General features: G+C 43.1%; 4 protein-coding genes across 4 annotated transcripts; 2 read left to right on the top strand and 2 right to left on the bottom strand.

The window, feature by feature from the left end:
• Positions 1-6198: 6198 nt before the first annotated feature.
• Positions 6199-7908, top strand: EAF02_003219 (uncharacterized protein; the record flags this gene model as incomplete). The annotated part of the gene is made up of 1 exon (XM_038899267.1): positions 6199-7908. One exon carries the CDS (start codon positions 6199-6201, stop codon positions 7906-7908), a length of 1710 nt encoding a protein of 569 aa, XP_038761555.1.
• Positions 7909-8516: 608 nt separating this feature from the next.
• Positions 8517-10889, bottom strand: EAF02_003220 (uncharacterized protein; the record flags this gene model as incomplete). Its single annotated transcript, XM_038899268.1, has 2 exons — positions 8517-10677; positions 10738-10889. 2 exons carry the CDS (start codon positions 10887-10889, stop codon positions 8913-8915), a joined length of 1917 nt encoding a protein of 638 aa, XP_038761556.1. The 3' UTR covers positions 8517-8912.
• A 491-nt stretch (positions 10890-11380) lies between these two features.
• On the top strand, positions 11381-11859 carry EAF02_003221 (uncharacterized protein; the record flags this gene model as incomplete). Its single annotated transcript, XM_038899269.1, has 5 exons — positions 11381-11405; positions 11458-11514; positions 11568-11634; positions 11688-11754; positions 11821-11859. 5 exons carry the CDS (start codon positions 11381-11383, stop codon positions 11857-11859), a joined length of 255 nt encoding a protein of 84 aa, XP_038761557.1.
• Positions 11860-12190: 331 nt separating this feature from the next.
• EAF02_003222 (uncharacterized protein) lies at positions 12191-14735 on the bottom strand (the record flags this gene model as incomplete). Its single annotated transcript, XM_038899270.1, has 2 exons — positions 12191-12416; positions 12469-14735. The coding sequence occupies 2 exons, from the start codon at positions 14733-14735 to the stop codon at positions 12191-12193; spliced, it is 2493 nt and encodes an 830-aa protein (XP_038761558.1).
• Positions 14736-16114: the final 1379 nt, after the last annotated feature.

A 16114-nucleotide genomic window follows, 5' to 3' on the forward strand; every position in this document is an offset into this window, starting at 1 on the left:
TCTTTTGTTCCTTTTGCACTTCTCACACATCTTTCCTTCCAGGTCCGATGATGTGACTTCTTCGAACTCGGATGCTGGCCTTAATGTTCCGTCCCATGAATTTCTTCGGATGTTCTTTTCAGGATCCCATGGACTTTCGAGATTCTGTCTTCGTGTAATCCCGTATTTCATGGGAGAAGAGTCGTGTCTTGATTTTTCGTCGTACTCTTCGTATTCCTCAAGGGGAAATCGGGGATCCAAGGTTGTTTTCATATTTGATTTTGGATTGCGAATTTGGAGATGATATGAGACTCAAATTTTCGATATTCTGCTGGAATAATGCTCAGCTGTTGAGTTTTTTATTGAACAGAAATGTAAGGAAGTAAGAGTGCAGTGTGATAACACGAATCCCATAAAGTAGATTTTAGCGAAAAATGGCCTAGCGAGTTTGCTAATCACTAGCGAGGTGACGGAGCCAAGATCATCAATACCAAGCCAGGCTACCCTCTCAACGTCATTGCGATCGTCATTATTGGACGAACCAGAAACTTAAATAATCAATAGAAGTCGTTGAGAGAAATTAACTAAGGAAATAAAATGGTAAGATGTATCATGTGTTACACCTATAGCATTACGTGCTTACTGTTTAACGCTAATGCTGGCTCTAACGCCCGGGTAGTTCATCCTTTTGGGCGATATATGTGTGTTGAAGTGGCTTTGTAAGTTTCTTCCAAAAGAACAATTTTGACATTCACTCCTATCAACATTCAGACACCAGAAGAAAAAAATGAAGACAGAACACCTTTTCAACGAAAATTCAAAAGTAAAATTGACCATCGATGTCATGTGGGGTTATTCTTAGATTAGGTAGGTACTAGTCTTGAAAGATGACCACTGTGAGATTTAGTTCGAAGTGGGGTAATTCAAGAAATCAAGTCTGGAGAAAACAAACGGTGCTGACTTACAATTACGGCAAACTTCCGAGGACTGAGTGTGTTTTGTTGCACATCTATTGAAGGTGCAGGGGTTTAACTGATGTTTGTATCACCAGAACTAGATTTTTCATGCCATGAAGCTCTTTACTGCAGCGGTCCGGTACTGTTTCGAAGACAGTTGATCGTTGATAGATAAGAGACAGAGGTTGTAATGAACCCAGTCATATTCTAACAAGCTTCAAGTATCTTCCTCTGCTTTACACGGTGAGTTGCGAGTGAACTAGACGGGATTTTCGCAAGAGATGAGTAGCATCATTTACATCTTTCACTAACTAGGTATATCACATCTACTTTGACCAACATTTATCATCCTTCAAGATATAGATTTTGTTTCCCCGGCAATCTGGGTGGAAGTATGGTATGCAGTAGGAATGATCAATTGTGGAATGCAGTGTACTCGGAGCTTGGACATGGAGTCTAATATCAGATTACCTTGAATCATGGTTATCTTTAATAGGAATAACAGGCATCGAATGGTAGATGGCTGTGTTGTCGCTATGAAATTCGGATGGTCACGGTCATTTAAAGGGGGCTACGACAATAGTCCCAAGATCTAAATTCTGAATTGGAAGAGATGATTGTAGATATCAGTACATCAGAGATTCAATTCTATGGACGAATCAATTGATTGTGTGGGCGGAGGCTCGTTGCTCGTGTTAATATGAAAGATCAATCCCATGAATTATCTTTTGAACTCCTAGACAGGCAATAGAACAGGAAATACCAATTATTTGATTCAAATTTTAATTTTTATGAAACGCTTACCATGATATGTAAATTGATTCAATGAATTGATGATTAAGTAGAGAATTGGATAGTAGATGTTCTTCCCCACATAACTCAACCGCACATTCGAACACCAAAATCCCCCTTTCCCCTGTAGCATTCTCGCTTAAAACAGTCGGCCGAGACATTTTTTTCCTCAGTAACACAACGACAATATCGTGTTCAAAAGTTAGGAATCTGTTGTGAAAATTTTAGTTATTGATGGATTCTTACATTGATTTTTAGATCTATCGTTTGGAGGTCTTCTGTATTTTGGGGTAGGGGTAGATAGTCATCGTAGTCGCTTCCGAACCTCCGTCAGTTCAACACGGTATTCATGTGAAGTATTTTTTGTACTAATTGGAAGTCAGTTGAGTGCCTGTGGAATTCAAAGACGGTAGTAATTTCAAACCCAGAATCCCTTATCAATTTTTAATGGATGTCAAGGCATTTGTGCAAAAACACATTCTGCGTGCCAATAACCTCGGAGATCATGATCTTATCTCTTAGAACGTATCTATAAGAAAGAAACAGATCAGCAGTTGTTCTTGCCTCGTTCAAAAAGATAATCTTGAAATTAGATGTGGTTGTGATGCTTCCGGTCTCCCCGCCCCGGTCCCTCGCTCCTGCCATTTCAAAATAAAATCGTGAACAAAGTTCAAACTAGTCAATCGCACCCTCACTTAAGGAACCACGACCACGAAAAGTCGTACGAGCGAGAAAACAGATACTTTAGTATCCCCACTTGGGCTTTTCTCTCAACAACTTTTCACTTCCTCTTCCTCTTCTTCTTCTTCTTCATACTCTTCACGCCAATTTCTCAACACTCATCGTCAACAAACTTCTAACATCCAACACTCCTTTTCATTCTCCCTTCATCAATTCATCATCGCCAAATAACACATATTCTCAAAATGGCTCAGATCATTCGTGACACATGGTCTACTTCTTCATCATAGCTCATTGGAATACGGTCTTCCCCACATAACTGTCAATAAACCCTAACCTCGAAGTTTCAATTCTCAAAGACCCCTCTGGAAAAAAGGTTCAAAAGTTCCCACAAACTCCAAACTGGGAAAACGCAATTGAGTTACGTTTATTCCAGTCGTTGATGCCGGTCGACAATTGAGACTTCGATTCTCAATGTGTTCCTATGCACATCCCCCAAGCCCCACAAATAAGCCCCAGTTGAAGAAAGCACATTGATTCTTATTTCGGATTTCATGACACGACACTCTACCCACGGAATTCCAATTTTCGCTGGGCTCCTAGAAAATCCAAGAATAAATTGCCTCAGGCAACTTAGGGCCAGACTTCTCCCATGTCTGTGTCCGAAAGTTAGAGCCATCGGGATTGGACCCGGTGGTTTGTGCTTGAAGGCTACATTTAAAACAAAATTGTTATGCTCTAGTGCCCCTGTTTGCACAATTTATGATGCCCACGGTAACCTCTTAGGAGCTCTAGTAATACGACGTCCACGAAACCTTGCCCACGAGGCTCCAGTTCTCGCGGGGGTTTTCATCATTCAAAGCACGCACGGCGGTCCACGCTTGAGATTTCAATTCTCATTGCGCATGTTCCCAGATTATCCAAGAACAAATAACCCACGCAGTAACCTCAGTTCTTGACTCATTACACTATGTCAGTGCTCGCAAATGGAAGTATCTGGGACTACTTGGAACTGATCTGCTGAGGTACACTTCTCAATTCTTCAATCCGACGATGGCTAACTGAGCTCAGAAAAATCATCATTGCTCTGCAAAACCTACAGTCAAACTGTGTGATCTTGTCAACTTTTCAGAGTTTCAAAGAAGAAAGAGAAGTAAGTTGGCCCTCCCTTGCTTTCTGCCTTCTGCCGTCTCAAAATGCATCAAAAATTTGTGATTATGCCATAACCTTTTATGGAGGGATTGTTCGACTTGAACTGTGAGTGCACAATAGCTAACAATTGATGAAAAGCAGTTACGTAGTCTCGATCCTCCAAAAGTGTGTCGACAGGGCAGAGACTTAGTGTCACGTCTTGTTAATTGTCGAATTGTTATGGACATTGCTGGTCTTCAAGGAGTCACCTTGTGAACTGTATCTCATCCACCAGTACGTCTCAGGTGTGCACAACAGCAGATATATGGTAAGATTGTTTCACCCTCTCTTTCAATTGTTGCGAAACTAAATATTGTCGTGGCAGAAATGTTTCAATCCTTATGTCCGACCGATCCACATAGCTCAGTGCAAATCCTACTTCCCCATCATTGGTGCGAAACTCTCATTGTCTGCCACTGGCGACTTCTGCGAGAACACGGCAATTTGTTGGAGGGCTTAACGGAGGCGATAAAAGAGGCAAAAACAATGGCAGAGATTACTAGAAAGAACAGAATAGTGTGGGAAGATTTCAGCTCAGGTCGGTTGGAACAAGATACAGATATGACCAATTCAACTGTACTTACATGCTTCTCCAAATTTAATCCTTCTTGATATCACAAAATACCAACAATACTATTTTGCTAAGGAAATGAGAATGATACAGAAAGTTAAGAAGGTAAAAGTTCCTTATATACCTAGGAAAAGTTACCAGCAGCTTGGCACCATTTTTGGCTACTTTGTTAGTAAATTCACTAGGTTGGTTCGTGCTAAAACTCCCTAATTGTGGTTGGTTGAGCTAAAGTGGAACGAAATGCATTTACAAGCCATGTTATCGTGGAATGCATTATGATAAGGACAGTTGTAAAATATTATGAGGACACATATATAAGATGCTGCTATTACAATAGGAATAGGCATCATTTAATGTTCCTACTCAGCTTTGGTGTGGAGTAAAGAACAGATAGAATGAGCAATCAAAATGATGTATGACAACTAGTAGATGATAAGTACACCAAACACACGCAGGGGGGAAATACATTAGATAATCGAAAAGTTGTAAGATCTAGAATGTGTGGGGAGATCTTTCCCATGGTTCTCATTGAGCAAATTCATTGGTATTAAGAAAACGGGCCATTGGTTATGAGATCTTACATACCTAGTATTCATAGTTGTGGCTAGTGAAGTCTGAAAGTGAAACGTGTAGTGTGTAATTAGGTCAGAGGTAGCGACTGGGTTGCTGTTTGACTTGTAAGGGGACTGTAGCTTGGGTGTACAACTGTAAACTACTGCCTTTATGAGATGTGTGTGATAGATGTAGTGGTCGACTATGAAGCTATGGCTATGATGCCGTTTCTTTGATATCGCAGGTAAATTGTGGGTTATGGGGTACTTGGTCAGGATTCAGAGAAGATTTTGCACCGAAATTATTCTTCTCTTCTATATTCTCGGTTATGTTTGAGTGAAATGCGAGCGAGGGTGCCAATAGATGGATATGAGCAAACAGGATGAAGACTTGGTGAAGTGTATAGAAGTGTATATTCTTGAGCTTCAGATCTATTTGTGGAGATCGTGATCGTAACCGAAGAGAAACTAAGTCCATAATGATGACTAATCAGATCATGTGATTAAGCTTAGGTACCCCACCCGATCTACAAGAAACTGGGGAAGGTTCGCCACCACATCTGAATTTGAGTTTTATCTCCGATGGGATTGTGAAAACCCCAATCTGTTCTCACAGCCCGAATGCCGATACTCTAGTGCATGAGGTATCATTTAAGCTTCTTTATTCTTACTCGTATTCTTTTGCTATGTCTACCTATTGAAGTTGCATGGTGTTTATCTCGATTGCTATGCATTCGCCATATCGGAAACGTGTGGTGGATGGGAATTGTGATTACGATCTGGAAGGCTCTTCTTTCCATGGGGAGCTCGCGTTCTTTTTGCCACCATAGGAGGAGAAGTGTGGATCAGTTTCACGAGTACATCGCTGTTATGATTTCAACTTAGATGAACGCGAAGTATCTCCTGTGTACATCCCGAATTTGCGGGTTGCTTCTTATTAGAAAGTTCTTTGCTTGGAAGAAGACCATGCGCTGACGAATTGTAGAGTTGGCCACCGTTGAGGAACGCTGCTTCGAGACTGCGTTGTTCAATATAGCTCGGTTCCAAGATATACCTAGAAGCGTCAATAAGCATATTAAAAATGATCGAAGATCTGGCAGATTATGTAACTCATGTTTGGAAATCAAAAGGTTCTCGATCGCTGGTATCACGGTAATACCTCATCACTAGCGGCTAATGTCTCCGCATTCCATAAATCGAAAGCATGCGTAAACGCTAAAAGCATCATTTTGCTTGGTTTCAATTCCAATTAAGTTGTTCAGCCAATCAAAGGGTTTCTATTGAACATCCCGCTTTCATGGAGTCATGAAGTCATTGATTTTTTGTGTACGAGGCAAAATGCCGAGAAGGCACGGTACATATATGGCAGGACGTATCCATTGAGTCTAGAAATTGATTGTTTATTATTATTCTACTACCATCTGTAGATACCAATTACTTTTCATTATCTACAATTTTATCTTCACAATAATTCATCATGTCCTCCCACAAGACTTCTGGTGATCAGTATCGCGACTATCAAGATGATAGAAGCGCAAAGTCTCAAGATGTCGTCTATACAACTGCCAATGGTGTACCAATGCCACATCCATATGAGACACAACGCGTAGGCGAGAACGGACCATTACTCCTCCAAGATTTCCACCTGATCGACCTCCTTTCACATTTCGACCGCGAGAGAATCCCAGAGCGTGTTGTACATGCTAAGGGTGGTGGAGCTCACGGTGTATACAAAACTACAAATGGGTTGGATGATTTGTGTCTTGCAGACATGTTTCAAGAGGGCAAGGAGTGTCCAATCACTGTCAGATTCTCCACTGTCGGTGGTGAATCCGGTTCGCATGATTGTGCTCGTGATCCACGAGGATTCTCTGTCAAGTTCAAGACCGATGAAGGAAATTGGGATTTAGTTGCCAACAATACGCCAGTTTTCTTCTTGAGAGATCCAGCCAAGTTCCCTCATTTTATTCATACCCAGAAGCGTGATCCTTCAACCCATCTCACTCATGCTGATGATTCAACAATGTTCTGGGATTACCTTTCTCAGAATCCGGAATCAGTTCATCAAGTCATGATTCTTATGGGTGATCGTGGTATTCCAGATGGATGGCGTCACATGCATGGATATTTTGGGCATACCATTAAGCTTGTCAACAAGGCTGGCGAATGGGTGTACTGTCAATTTCACATGATCTCTCAGCAAGGGACTAAGTTCTTCACTCAAGAAGAGTCCGCAGAGAAGTCCCCAGATTACGCTCAAAAGGATCTTTATGAGGCTATCGAGAAGGGTGATTTCCCAAAGTGGAGTCTCGAAGTTCAAACTATGACAGCCAAGGAGGCCGAGGACTTATGGGAGAAAGAAAAGATTAACGTCTTCGATCTTACCCACGTCTGGCCACACAAGCAATTCCCACTCCGCAAGGTTGGAGAACTCACTCTCAACGAGAACGCAGTTAACTACTTTGCCGAAATCGAGCAAGTAGCTTTCAATCCCGCTCACCTGGTACCAGGACTCGAGCCCTCGGCGGATCCGGTCCTTCAGTCACGTCTCTTCTCCTACTCAGATGCCCATCGTCATCGTGTAGGTGTAAATTACCAACAACTTCCCGTCAATGCTCCCCGCACCAGCTACCGCATGGGCAATTTCCAGCGTGATGGCGGTATGGCTTTCTACAACCAAGGATCTCGTCCTAATTATATCTCCTCTATCGAACCCATACGCTTCAAAGAACGCACAGTCGACACTGATAAGCTCCATGGCCACTTCACCGGCAACGCCGTCACTTTCCTCTCCGAAATCCGAGAGGAAGATTTCAAAGCCCCACGAGCCCTGTGGGAGAAGATCTTCGATGACGGAGCCAAAGATCGCTTTATCAGTAACATTTCTGGTCACATGGCGAACTGCAGAAAGGAAGAGGCGATTAAACGCCAAATTGCCATTTTCCGCGAAGTCTCTGAGGATCTCGCCAGTCGTCTTGAGAAAGCGACCGGCATTAAGGGATATCCAGGTATCGCGGATATGAACTTCAGCGGTACGCATAATGGTATGGCGAAAGATCCAAAGAACCGAACGGCGAATATGATGAAGGGGGCTAGTTTGAGTCATAATGAGAGTAATGGGGCTCCGATGAAGGGTAGTCATGCTACTACTGTTAATGGCAACGGTACTAACGGATCGAAATTATAAAATGGGTTATGAGGGATTGGGTGTTGTGTGCTGTTTGTTATATGTATATGCAAATATATCAGGAACTTTGGAGCTTAGGAACTAGTATACGATTGTAATTCTGTCACTTTCATTTCTATTTTAAAAATATTTAAAAAGAAAACAAAAAATCAATGTAGTAACGAACCAATGGGCTGAAAACCAAAACATGCGCTATGTGATGTCTTGAAAGTTGATGGATACAAATATCCCATGTCTCGAACAATAATATAATACAATGTTATCGCAATGCGCATCGATGTTTCCAGATATAGATAATCGTCATTTCCTGACTCTTGAATAAGAATGATAATATCTTGATTTAATCAATATAATATATTCATACCTAGTCAGTGTATGTAAATATAACGCTCAAACCCCAACCTTCCACATCTTAACCCTCCAAATCATATTTCCCATTTCCCATTTCAATTTATAATTCACTCCTTCGTAGTCATCTTCAAGAATTGAAGTTAATATACTCTAATCCCTTACAGCAGTACATAAAGTTCTCATATTGAACAAACAGAGAAAATACTCAATAGATACAGATAAAAGTGTTTCAACTTTCAAATGGGTTGGATTACCTAGATTTTGAGTACAGTTCTGTAGGGATTTTGATATCAAATCACATATATACATACATATTCATGATTTCAGTACCCATCTATTCAAAGCGTACTCTTACTATACCTCAATAGGTATATATGCACATAACAAAGTAAAGTAGGGAATTTCACATTTCTTTCTTTCCCTGCTCAAAATACAGACTTTACAGAAATGTGTGCAATCCAATATATACCCAACCTCAAGGAATCCAAGGATTGCAAAGATTCCCAATGGACTATAGAATAAACAACCATTCGCAATGACCGCCGCGAGTAACCATAGTAGTGTATCATATCATGTACCCTTCCCACCCATGCCACCCATTCTCAAGCCCAAATCAAACCCCCAAATTCTAAACGCCTTCTCGTGATGACTTTCTAATCCTTACAAACATCCGGTGTATCAACCGCCTCCACCAGTCCTCTAAATTTCTCCCAGGCCACGTTTTTGGACAACCTTTCTAAAAGATTCTTCAATCTATGCTTTTCATAAGGTAGTTTATCTCCCGATATCACTGTCAATATCCGCTTTATTATAATCCTGTTATCCCGATTGCTGCAAATGCTGGCAATCTGTGGAATGGAAAGATGGGCATTATGGTACCAAATGAAGTAGGGAACGAGTTGTAATCGTGAAACTTTCGATTCTGGATTGGATTCCAAATAAAAGGTTGTAAGTACGTCGGCTGCTAGGAGAACGGAAGATTCTTCGCCATCATTAGAGTCGGACGCGGGTTCGATCCTTCGAATTTTTATTGATTGTTCGGAACTGGTGATTTTCCTCACGAGATCGTTAGGGTCGCGGGTGGGGTGTATCCTTCGTATGTTTACTGGTGGTTCGGAACCGATGACTTTTCTCACAAGATCGTTGATCTCTATTTCACTTCCTGCTTCGGTTCCAGCTTCAATCGAAGCTTCAATGGTAGTTTTGGGATCTTCGAGCGAGAAATCAGGGTCAAGTGGTAGGGGATCTTGCATGACCTGGCGTCGAGTATATTTTTGTTTTGCTAGAGTTTCTGTGGGAAGGTGTGATAGGGGAATAGGCGCGTTTTGGTCAGCGTGAGATGGACGTGGAGGCGTTGGGTCTAGAGATTGGCGCTTGGTCTCAAGTATATCGTAGAGATGGAAACCAGCATATGAATCTGATGCTGCATATGAAATTTGCTCGATTGATAGTCCTCGACTCCAATCACTAGATCTAACATCCCCGCCTTTGAACAATGGTAGGTGTAGATGCTCTTCAACTTGCTTTGCTAGCGAAACTAATCTCTTATTGATCAGATCGTATTCCTGGGAAAGGGTATATTTGACCAATCGGTGAAGATGGCTAAGCTCAAATATCGAGACTGAGTCAATATTAAGATGTGTTCTGAGACGTGTACAATCTGCGCCGATTGCCACGCCTACTTTGGTGACTTCTGGATCCTCCATGATTTTTTTCAAAGTTGGAGGCACGAGTTCCGAGGCGTTGATCTGTGGAAACAATGCAATGTGAAAGAGACCAACTCGCTCTTCTGTTGCGAGTTGGATCAGAGAAACATTCTTCTTTGGCCCATGATACGCGCGTGCGTCTGCCTTCCATTCTATATCAAATCCCAGAACCTTTTTGCCCAAGAAATGTTGTCGTAGCGTTTGTTCCGTGGTTTGCAGACTTCGGCAATAATGTACTTTAACTTTCTTCGGAATACCACTCTCCTCTGGCCCACGATATAGAGTATGTGACCAGTAGGATTCTGGTGTCTCTGGCTCGGCATTTTTCGCCTTTTTAAACAATTCCTCCGTCATTTGGTATGTGGATTCGGAAATCGGAAGTTCCTTCTTAGCAGGATCTTCCAGGATATCATCTGCTATCTCTTGTCCGTCCACAGCCTCTTGAACATCTGCTGCTGTCCCAGGCTCCAAGTTCTCTTCCTGAGCCACTGTCGCCACCTTCTGAGTTTTCGAGCTTTCAACGTGCGCGTGTGCCAAAACATAACTATCTTCGACGTATGAGTGATACTCTAGATTCTGCTCATTCTCTGCTACAGAAGCCGTACTCAAATGTCTCGGTGACCCTGGTGCAGAAACATCTTTGAAGATGATGCCATGACTTGGCTGCCATGTCTTTGGGGAACTGGATGAGATTGATCGAGTCACCACAGGACTGCGAAATATGTATCAGCTTCAAGAATATATAAGTTGCAGTGCAGAGTTCCAGACATACCTTGCTCTCTTTCCACTCATGCCTGCAATTGCTGAACCCATTGCTTCTACAGAGGCTAAATTTGATTTCCCAATAAAGGAAGTTATATTCTTCATAATGGGACCCCGAAGTGATTTGCCCACCGTATATGCTCCATGACTACCTGGGAGCATGACACGAGCATTTGTATAGAGAATTGTGGTCCTACGAAGGAGTGGAGGACTAGGCAGATGCACACCAATCGTTGATCCTAGAGGTCGATGATAGAAAACCGTACGGTGTTGATGCCTGAGGCTTGAAGATGAAATTGTCTGTCAGTTGAAGAATCACGAGGTTTATGCGATTTTAAAACGAACAGGAGAGAAACAAACAACGAAACTATTAACCGTCAAATAAGACGAACTCTGTGATACGGTTTCTAATATCTTCCTGTGGTGTTGAACTGTGAGTCAAATCCCTCTATCCTGCGCTGTCAATCTCACGTGCTTCAACCTTGATTGATTGCCCCCTCCATATGGTTTCACAGTCAATGCCAGACCTGGGCAATCACTAAGATTTGCTATATTGAATCTCTTACCACACAGTCATTTTAATTCCATACAGCAAACTAATTTTCTTGCAAGCTTAATATTCTGATCAGTGAGCCTCGAACCAGTCATCCAAAATGGCCAGCCAACTTCTCCCTCTTGGTCAGTTATTCTATCTACCCGCAAACACACGCACAAACTAACACATCATTAGAACTTATTGACAAATGTGTCGGTTCTAAAATCTGGGTTGTCATGAAAGGTGACAAAGGTACTACCTCTATCATCACCTCTTTCCAGAAATCCATGCTCACACATCACCAGAATTCACCGGCACACTCACTGGTTTCGATGACTACGTCAATATGGTTTTGGAAGATGTTATCGAATTGTATGTATCTGTTCACTCTATGAACCTTTTGGATTTGTACTGAGTACTCATAGTGACCACCAATCTGGAAGCCAAACAAAGCTTCCTAAGATTTTACTGAACGGGAATGGTATTGCTATGGTACGTATCTGTCCATGTCTTGGTATACGCATCATGAGAAACAGTCAAGAGCTAATAATAGAGTAGCTGGTACCAGGTGGAGAAGGTCCAATTGGGGGATCATGAACGTTATGTGCATTGTTAACGGGTATCAAAAGTTAAGGAAATGATCATTTTATAGAGAGGAATGCCAACGTTTTGCGATCCCATTAATCCTCCTTGATGTCATGAATTCATCTCAAATAAAATTATCATCATTCAAACTAAGATTCAGAGTATCTCAAGTGAGGCTTCTCAATCACTTGTGGTGAATACAACACTCGATTTTCTGCCATGGAGATTCACAAGTGGGATATGCAAATCAACGTCTTTCTCATAGTACCCAATAGTATTGCAAAAAGTGTTGATCCATTATAATACACACACATACATAAATTATCTATCACATTATCCGAGCTCAAAGTTTCGCTTTCCTTTCCTCCATTTTCGGTGTTTCGGGTCTCTTATCATCCTTCAAAATATCCCTCCAAAAATCATAAAAAACGCTATCCCTCGGCTCCTCCACCTCTCCCTCCTCCTTTCCCCGCTCATCTCCATCACTTCTCTCCTCCGTCCCACCTCCCCTGTAATTCTGCGACCACCTCTTAAACATCTCCTCCGTCTTCTCCCCTTCAATCTGCAAACTATGCGTCTGCCACTCCGGAAACCCTATCTCGATATCCCTCGGACTATCACCCATTCCCCCATAACACCAGCATCTGACTCTCCTGTCTAACCGGCGATGGATTCACAATCTGCGGTCGACTATGCTCAACTTTCGATACATGGATCTTCTTTCTCTCTTCCCCAGGGACATCTTTCGCAGGGACAGGCGGTCGATACTCAACATCATAGTTCGGAGGCGTCGTAGCCAGCATGTCGCGCACCCTAGTAATGTTTCTCCGATCTTTCAGAGGCGGCGTCGGAGGAATATCATCGCTATCAAATTGTAAAGTCGTATCTTCCCACGCTTTCGTATTGAGGAAATTATCTTCGCAGGAATGACAGAGACCGCGCGAGCTGGTCCGTTCGTGTTTCCGACAAAGTTTGCAGAGATCGTTTAAATGCGTGTTCCAGGAATCTTCGCTCGGTTTGCGATTCTTGGGGAGTTCGACCCCGGATGGAATGGAGTTTTGATGAGACTTTTCTGATGGCAGAACAGGGGAGTGGGAAAGCAATATCCCACTCTCGTTATTCGTTTCGCCGACACATCCCCAGAAGTCGTCGTCGCTGTCTTCTCCCTCTTTAGATTTACCCTTGGACTTTGATTTAGAGCCTTTTCTCAATTCTGTGCTTTCTCTTCCACTCTTCTTCCCGTCGTAACTCGGATACAACAAATACTCAAACGGACTAGGTAATTTTCCCTTTGAAGACGTCTTTTTCTCATGAGAATCATGCACAGCATCGCGACTCTGTCCCATATACCCTTTCAGTTTCTGGATCGGACTTGCTCTCCCCTCTACATTTTTCCCCTTTCCTTTACCTCTACTATTCTTACTATTTTTGCTACCCCGACTTGAAGTCGAGCTCGGGTTCGAGTGATGTGGCAGATCCATGTGTTTGGGTATTTCAGAACTGGGCGGGACTACTCTTTCCAATTTCCCCTTCCATATTGCCGCTCTCATCGCTTCTAATTGTCCCATGCTCGTTACTTCCTCCTCGCTATCTCGATGCATTTCCTGGAGTCTTTTCAAATCACCAGCCATCTCATCTTCTTTACTGATTGTCTGCGAACGAGAACTAGCCGGCGTAGTCGCAGAACTCTGATCTCTCTCTTCCAACTTCCCCTTCCTTCTTAATCTTTGTCCCGGCGCAGCCTTATGTTTTCCCGTCGTCATTCCCGCTCCTCTCCCTCTCGAGCTCTCCACAACATTCCCACTATCCGTCGTCCCCGTCGTTCCCGTCGCACTCCCCCCACTCCCCACACTACTCCACTGCACATCCGAAAACCTCACACTATCCCTCTGACTCGTATTTCCCGTCCCATTCTCATACGTATATCCCGCAGGCGGCGGTATCGGTATCGGAATCGGAATCGGGGAATTATTTGCATTTCCGCGCGGCCACGCCTTGTGTGGCGATTCAGCACGACTATGCGGAGGACTAGGACTATTCCCAGCAAACCCCACGCCCTTGGCAAAAACTTTCTCCAATCCCCGTTGCTGTTTCATATAAGTCTCCGGATCCAACTGCATCATTCCCCCATACGCAAGCCCCTGTTTCTCTCCCCTCCCATTCCTCCCCCCTGCATCTTCTCTCGGTACAAATTTCGGCGGACTCCCATTCCTCGCCTCCCTCTCATTCTTCCCCACCAGAACATTCAAACTCGACGAACTAGGAGGACTATTCCCCCCCGCATATCCCTTTCCAAAATCCCTCTCCAATCCCCGTTGCTGTTTCATATAACTCTCGAAATCCAACCCCGCCGTCCCCTTCTTCCCTCCCCATTCCCCCAAACTCACTCTCGCCTCCTCTCTCGGCTTCAAATAACTCGCTCGCTTCTTCCCCTTCGCATGCTTATATCGCGTTTCCAACCCCCTCTCATAACTCTGACTTCCTCTTTCCCCCACCATCCTCTCCTCTCCCTTGGACGAAATACTCCCGCGCACACTCCCGCTGTGGTATTTCCCCACCTGTGTCGGAACAGTCGGTGGATGCATTTCGCCAGGCGGATACCGTATACTGGTCCCCTGTCTCGACCGCGAAAGTCGCCGACTTACAGGCCGCGTCCGGTTTCGAAATGAGGTTTTCAAATACCGTTTTAGACGACGCGTTGTATGTACCAAGGGGTTACTGGGAGGCGGCGAAGCAGAACGCATAGGTGTGTCGAGGCGTGGAGGTGTGCTGGTATCGAATCGGAATGCGGTAGGTGTGGTTATGAATTGGGGACTGCGAGATAGGGGAGGAACTGGACTAGGTGCTCCGCCGCGTACCTCGTTATAGGTTGTATGTGTGATTTTCATGGCTGACAAATTTTGGGATATTTCTCTGCTGGGCTTCAGACTTGAGATCTTGCGAGTAGATTGTGAGAAGACGAAATGATGGCTTTTGTTGGTATTTCTTTCTTTGGTTATGCTCAACTCAAATATTGCCTACTATAAGAGACAGAACCCTCTTCTCAAATCCTTACTTCTCTTTCACTGAAAGCAAGAAAAATATGAATTTGCTGGTTGGTGTCCAACTCAGTATGAATAATAATAATAATAATAAATGCTATCAAAATCCGTGTTTGCTAGAATCGAGAGAAGAAGAAAATAAAAAAACTCTAGAAGATCCAAACACTTTTAACTATTAATCTTTTTGCACATTCTCGTCTCTACACATGGTAGTGACTAAGTCTTCTTTATTCCATCTCTTCATGATTTTTTCTAGAATTCTATTTCCTTTATGTGTATCTCGGAGGAAGTATTTCGCCACGTAGATTGCACCTTTGAGTCGGCCTATTTATAATCTCCTGATGTATTTTAATTCCCATTACTACGTCCATTTGTTCCATTCCCTCGAGTCAGTTCTTCCTGTTTGTATTGATTACACGAAATCGTATGGGTTTCTTTATCCGTATTCACCAACATCCTAAAATATCTCCTCTTTCTTTGTCGTCGGACTAAAACGCACACTCCGTCTATCCATTCATATGTCATTCTGGATTTGTAACTCTTTGTTTGAAAGGTAAATGATGTACCCCCGAGGTACGCTCGAGGTACTTTTAGAACAAATATGGGATCTTCTGAGTCCAATAAGTAACGAGTTCGAAATTTCAGAACAAAGAATCAATAAGACAATTATTCACGAATCCTTTTCCCGGATTGTTGACCCCCCAACTGAGCATCCCCGATCTTGCGCCAAGCCTTTTTTTGACTATTCTAAAGATGCTTTTATGTCGCTGCTGCCGGAAAATGTGGCATGTGGGATATAAAGCGTGGAGAGTACTTGTTGTATGTTTGCAGTAATTTTTCCGCTGGGTGTGACGATCCATAACGATTGACATCATTCGTGTCCGTAGACAACTTGAAAACTGCACAGGCGGTAGAAGTAGCAGTAGTGAACCCTTAACAATCCCATTCTATCTATAGCTAATACCACGCTGAGCATGCAGTACTTCTGTCTATCTATATATTACAAAAGGCAGTCGGACAAAATCGATGAGGCATACCTCCCTCAATTGTCTTCCAAGCTGCCTCGCTTAAGCCCCACAGATCCAAACCTCCCACCCAATTTCCAATCCAAAAACCCAGACCATTCGCGCCGAAACTCGATTCATTCGCCCTGGATGACCGATGCAAATCTCAAGATACAACATGAAACATTATTAACATGAATAAACTAACCACAGATTACCACC

Source organism: Botrytis sinoallii (genome assembly GCF_014898435.1).
Source record: "Botrytis sinoallii strain Bc 23 chromosome Unknown BSIN_004, whole genome shotgun sequence".
NCBI lineage: Eukaryota > Fungi > Ascomycota > Leotiomycetes > Helotiales > Sclerotiniaceae > Botrytis > Botrytis sinoallii.